The sequence below is a fragment of the Lipotes vexillifer genome, unplaced genomic scaffold (genome assembly GCF_000442215.2).
Source record: "Lipotes vexillifer unplaced genomic scaffold, Lipotes_vexillifer_v1.1 scaffold1011, whole genome shotgun sequence".
Taxonomy (NCBI): Eukaryota; Metazoa; Chordata; class Mammalia; order Artiodactyla; family Lipotidae; genus Lipotes; species Lipotes vexillifer.
The window spans coordinates 4,191,119-4,197,076 of record NW_006787698.1 but is presented as its reverse complement, the minus strand read 5'-3'; the positions used below and the strand labels follow the sequence as shown (position 1 = coordinate 4,197,076).

The window sequence follows — 5,958 nt, the reverse complement described above, 5'->3', positions numbered from 1 at the left end:
TCTTTTTTTTTTTGTGGGATCTTAGTTCCCTGACCAGGGATCAAACCTGGGCCCTCGGCAGTGAAAGTGCGGAGTCCTAACCACTGGACCGCCAGGGAATTCCTGCTCCCATGTTCTTAAAAACAAAACAGGTCCCAGTGGGTGTCCACATTTTACATTGCAGTAAAACCCACCAGATCGCATTCCAAAGTATCCAGACCCAGTCCCACCAGCAGGACCTGAGAATTGCTTCTCCACATCCTGGCCAATGTTTGATCTTATGAAACTTAAAGGATTTTCTAATTTTGTCCTTTTACAAGTAAAAGGGATTCAACCTCTGGCTTCGTGGCCATTTAAAATTTTGCCAACGGTCGCTTCTACTCTGTGAGTTCCCTTTTAGTGGGCAATATTTCTAGTGAGTCCCGTACCCTCGGCCCAAACTTGCAGGTCCAAATTTTATCAGGAAGGGCTTCCCTGGTTGCGCAGTGGTTGGGAGTCCGCCTGCCGATGCAGGGGACACAGTTCGTGCCCCGCGGAGCGGCTGGGCCCGTGAGCCACGGCCGCTGGACCTGCGCGTCCGGAGCCTGTACTCCACAGCGGGAGAGGCCGCAGCAGTGAGAGGCCCGCACACTGCAAAAAAAAAAAAAAAAAAATTTTATCAGGAAGATTTGATTCCTCTGTCAAGAGTAGTCAACAGGGGGAAGCGATAAATTAGGAGTTTGGGATTAAAATATACACACTACTGTATATAAAATAGATAACCAACAAGGACCTACTGTATAGCACAGGGAACTATACTAAATATCTTGTAATAACCTAAAATGGAAGACAATGTAAAAAAAGAATATATATATATATTCTGAATCACTTTGCTGTACAGTGAAACTAACCCAAGATAGTAAATCAACTATATTTCAATAAAAAATTTTTAAAAAGAATTTAGGAATAAAAGGATTAGGGATACCAAGAACCCAACAGAAAAGGTGTAACTGAGAGGTAGCAAAATATCCTCTTGCTTGTCATGGATCTTGCTAATAAAAAAGTCATATTTACCAAAAAAAACTCGTCAACAGATTTAATGGTATGCAATTTCTTTTTAATTTTATTTATTTATTTATTTATGGTTGCGTTGGGTCTTCGTTGTAGTTGTGGAGAGCGGGGGCTACTCTTCGTTGTGGTGCGTGGGCTTCTTATTGCGGTGGCTTCTCTTGTTGCAGAGCATGGGCTCTAGGTATGCAGGCTTCAGTAGTTGTGGCACGCAGGCTCAGTGTGGCTTGTGAGCTCTAGAGTGTAGGCTCAGTGGTTGTGGCGCACAGGCTTAGTTGCTCTGCGGCATGTGGGATCTTCCCGGACCAGGGCTCGAACCCTTGTCCCCTGCATTGGCAGGCGGATTCTTAACCACTGCGCCACCAGGGAAGTCCCTACAATTTCTTTTTTCTGTCCTCTTTTTTTTTAAGCTAAAATATACATATAATGAAATGCACAGGGTACCAGTTAGTTATAGTTTGTTTGTTTGTTTCTTTGTTTTCTACTAAGTCTAACTTCCCAGGGTTAATTTTTGCAGCTTTCACTATTACCAAGCTGTGATTTTTATTTTTTTCTTTTAACCTAGATCTAATTTACCCTCTCTTGTTGCAGAGCACGGGCTCTAGGCATGCAGGCTTCAGTAGTTGTGGCATGCAGGTTCAGTGTGGCTTGTGAGCTCTAGAGTGTAGGCTCAGTGGTTGTGGCGCACAGGCTTAGTTGCTCTGCGGCATGTGGGATCTTCCCGGACCAGGGCTCGAACCCTTGTCCCCTGCATTGGCAGGCGGATTCTTAACCACTGCGCCACCAGGGAAGTCCCTACAATTTCTTTTTTCTGTCCTCTTTTTTTTTAAGCTAAAATATACATATAATGAAATGCACAGGGTACCAGTTAGTTATAGTTTGTTTGTTTGTTTCTTTGTTTTCTACTAAGTCTAACTTCCCAGGGTTAATTTTTGCAGCTTTCACTATTACCAAGCTGTGATTTTTATTTTTTTCTTTTAACCTAGATCTAATTTACCCTGGGCAGTTTTAGCCTTTTTCAGTTTTATTTTGTATTGCTTATTTCTATGAGGAGGTAGTCATTAAGAAAGGGATGAAAATATTGCCAGGTGGATTCACTTTCTTGCTTACTGCAGAAGATAATGAGAATCCACTCTCTTGCTAGAGACAGATCTGTTATGGTCTCTTATCGCCATTGCTTTTGTTCCAACCTAGACGTCAAAACAGATTAAATCATCCTGTTGCTCCTGGGGAGGTATCTGGTTGCGTGAGGCTGGTGAGGGAAGGACAGAATTCCCAGGGAACATCAGAGCCCCAGCTGGGGACTGCCTGTCTCCAGGCAGGTGGGGGCCTTGGAAGGTGCCCCACATCTCTCCCCCAGTCACAGCCCCCCCACACCCCGTTTCTGGTTCTTACAGATGCGGCCTAAAGTCATGTGGCACCTCCTTCGCCGGTACATGGCATCCCGGCTCCATTCCCTGCGGATGGGCGGCTACCTGTTCTCGGGCTCCCAGGCTCCCCAGCTGTCCCCCGCCCTGATGAGGGCCCTGGGCCAGAAGTGCCCCAACCTCAAGCGCCTCTGCCTGCACGTGGCCAACCTGAGCATGGTGCCCATCACCAGCCTCCCCTGCACCCTGAGGACCCTGGAGCTGCACAGCTGTGAGATCTCCATGGCCTGGCTCCTCAAAGAGCAGGACCCCACCGTGCTGCCCCTGCTCGAGTGCATCGTGCTGGACCGCGTCCCCGCCTTCCGCGATGAGCACTTGCAGGGCCTGACGCGCTTCCGCGCGCTGCGCTCGCTGGTGCTGGGCGGCACCTACCGGGTGACCGAGACTGGGCTGGATATGGGCCTGCAGGAGCTGAGCTACCTGCAGAGGCTGGAGGTGCTGGGCTGCACCCTCTCGGCCGACAGCACCCTCCTGGCCATCAGCCGCCACCTCCGAGATGTGCGGAAGATCCGGCTGACCGTGCGGGGCCTCTCGGCCCCTGGCCTGTCGGTCCTGGAGGGCATGCCGGCCCTGGAGAGTCTGTGCCTGCTGGGGCCGCTCATCACCCCAGAAATGCCTTCCCCGCATGAAATCCTCTCCTCCTGCCTCACCATGCCCAAGCTCAGGGTCCTTGAGCTGCAGGGGCTGGGCTGGGAGGGTCAGGAGGCAGAGAGGATCCTGTCTAAGGGGCTGCCCCACTGTATGGTCATCGTCAGGGCCTGCCCCAAAGAGTCCATGGACTGGTGGATGTGACTGCACCAGCCGAGCCTGAGACCCCTCTCAGCTTTTATTAATGAGTCCCAGACCCTCTGAGCAGCACCTTACCGTGGGCAGGTAATCCGGCTGGAGAGGTATTGAAGGCCACAGGTAGAGAGAACCTAGGCCTTGGCTCCTCCAGATCATTGGAAATGGTTTGCCAGCTGTGTGGCCTCTGTGACATCAGCCAGCCTCTCGGAGGCCCTGTCCTCACCTCCAGAAATGAGGAAGACCATAGCTACCTCTCGGTTATGTTGCAAAGCCTTACTCTTTACCAGCCCTGAGACCCGAGAAGGTCCTGGATGAAGAGCCATTCTCAGGAACAGGACAGATGTGGAAGGGTGGGTTAGGAGTTAGGGAGACCTGAGGGGTCAAGGCCCCTTAGGAAACCTGGAAGGGCTGTCAACGCATGTGCACCGTCACACTGACACATCATTGACATGCCGACACACCACTGACACGCCGACACACCATTGATAGTCCTACATGCACACAGGAGACACAGAGAGAAGGGCAGATACAACTCATGCTTTGATGATCGAAATGTTAATAAAGGTTCTAAGTTGTCCTTTCAGTATTTTGTATTCTGTATTTTCCAAGTTTTCCGCAATATATATTATTTTGCTATTAAAGAAAGATAATCACGTTTTTCAAAAAAGCATTTGGTTTATTCATTCAACAAATGTGCGTTCAGCCTCTGCTCTCTTGCAAGCATGGTTCTAGGCACTGGGACCACAGCAGTGAACAAAACAGACAAGGAAGAAGACAGGATGATAAACAGGTGAACACACGCACGGAACAGTTTCAGAGACTCTGAGACAATAAACCAGGGCCACGTGACGGAGGCACACGTGTTTGGTTGAGTGGGCAGGGTGGGCCTCTCTGAGCCGAGAGCTGAGAGGTGAGGAACCAGCCCCGGGAAGCGCCGGGGAAGACAGAAAAGGCAAAGACTTGAGATGGGAGTGAGCTTGGCAATTTCCAGGGATGGGAAGATGGTCCAAGTGGCCGAGGGAACAAGGGGGGAGCAATCAAGAGTGAAGTCAGAGAGACGATGGCTCCTTTTCCTGCCCTTTGAGTCTGAACCACTTGAAAGATGCAGGAGGCGGACTGATAGTGATCCTAAGTGCCCACCCATGAAATGAGCGTTACTTTTTTGTTTTTGAAGTATAGTTGATTTACAATGTTGTGTTAATTTCTGCTGCACAGCAAAGTGACTCGTGACTCAGTTATACATATATACACGTATGTATATACATGCACGGCATGCGGGATCTTAGTTCCCCAGCCAGGGATCAAACCCATGCCCCCTGCAGTGGAAGCGGGGAGTCTCAACCACTGGACCTCCAGGGAAGTCCCTGTCATCTGTTTTAAAATGTACCTGGACAATAGTGCAGCCTTGGGGCAGGGTCCTGGTAGCCCGCCCCCGCTCAAGGGATATACATAACAATATCTTCAAGCTGTTTTGCAGATACTGAAACTAAGGGTATGGTGCCCACAAGCATTTAGACCCCAGACCGGTTAGAACCAGAAGGTTAATGATGCCGACTCCCACCTATCTCACCACCAACAAATCAGAAGAATGTCCACGAGCTGATCACGCCCTCCTCTTTGAACCATTACTATAAAACTCCTCACTACCCCACTCCAGGTCGGGACACACAGTTTTGAGGACATTAGCCTGCTGTGGCCCCATTTGCCTGGCAAAGCAATAAAGCTATTTTTTTTCTAATTCACCCCCACCAAAATAAAAATAAAACAAGACAGAATGTACCTGGAACTTGTTTTAATCACGTATAGTAAGGTGATAGACGTGGAGACAGCGGTTGTATGGCCATTAGCATAACTGACACCATCTTGGGCCCTGTTCCTCCTGTCCTTCCACTGACCCTGTGCAGGACTGTACTGTACAGTAAATCACTTCTCTGTCGTCAAGGGCTTTGTAGTTAATACTGTTTCATAATCATTAGGCTCAGGTGGCCTCTGTGCTCTGTTAGGCCCCAAACAATGATGAAAACTTTCACTGCTTACGTATTCCCGGCACCCACGAGACTAGTTATCCATTTATAAATCTTGACTTAGGAATGCACATCCTGTTTCTAAGCACCTTCCCCCATACCCTAGGTTAACTATAAATTGTCCGAATGGCCCCTCGGTGGTGTGGAGTGAGGCTGTGAATGCTTCTGGATCGCTATCCACCTGATCCCACCCTGTGAGCAAGTTACCCTCTAATAAACTGATCCATTGATTATATGGAGCTGCCTGCCTTGTTTTTCGGTCTCAAGATGCCTTCTCATTTCGGTGGTCTCTTTTCATTCTCTCCATCCTCCAACAACTGTCCTTTAAAAAAGGGCTTATTACTACAATTCCCAAGAGGAGGGGCATGCCATGCCATGCACGGCCACACGGGGGCGCACCAGGACTGGTCAGAAGGAGTGAGGGAAAAGCATGGGCCAGAGCCTTTGTTATAGTTTTTGCTGGAAGGAATGGGAGAGGCAGGGGAGGCCAGCAGAGCAAGCTAAGAATTGGATGGTTTAAATAATTTCAGTGGGGGACTTCCCTGGTGGTCCAGTGGTTAAGAATCCGCCTTCCAATGCAGGGGACGTGGGTTTGATCCCTCGTCAGGGAACTAAGATCCCACATGGCGTGGGATCACAACTGAGCCCGCAGGCTGAAACTAAGGAGAGAGGACCATGCGCCACAACAAAAGATC

General features: G+C 49.3%; 1 protein-coding gene and 1 non-coding gene across 2 annotated transcripts in view; one reads left to right on the top strand and one right to left on the bottom strand.

Moving 5' to 3' along the window:
• FBXL12 (F-box and leucine rich repeat protein 12) overlaps nt 1-3,882 on the top strand; it is a 7,171-nt gene extending 3,289 nt beyond the window's left edge. The window contains exon 3 of the mRNA XM_007460636.1: nt 2,424-3,882. Within this exon, the coding sequence (XP_007460698.1) occupies nt 2,424-3,245 (822 nt within the window). The 3' untranslated portion in view covers nt 3,246-3,882. The remainder of the gene's footprint in view (nt 1-2,423) is intronic.
• Nucleotides 26-98, bottom strand: TRNAE-UUC (transfer RNA glutamic acid (anticodon UUC)). The gene has a single exon. It is a non-coding gene; the product is annotated as a tRNA-Glu (tRNA).
• Nucleotides 3,883-5,958: the final 2,076 nt, after the last annotated feature.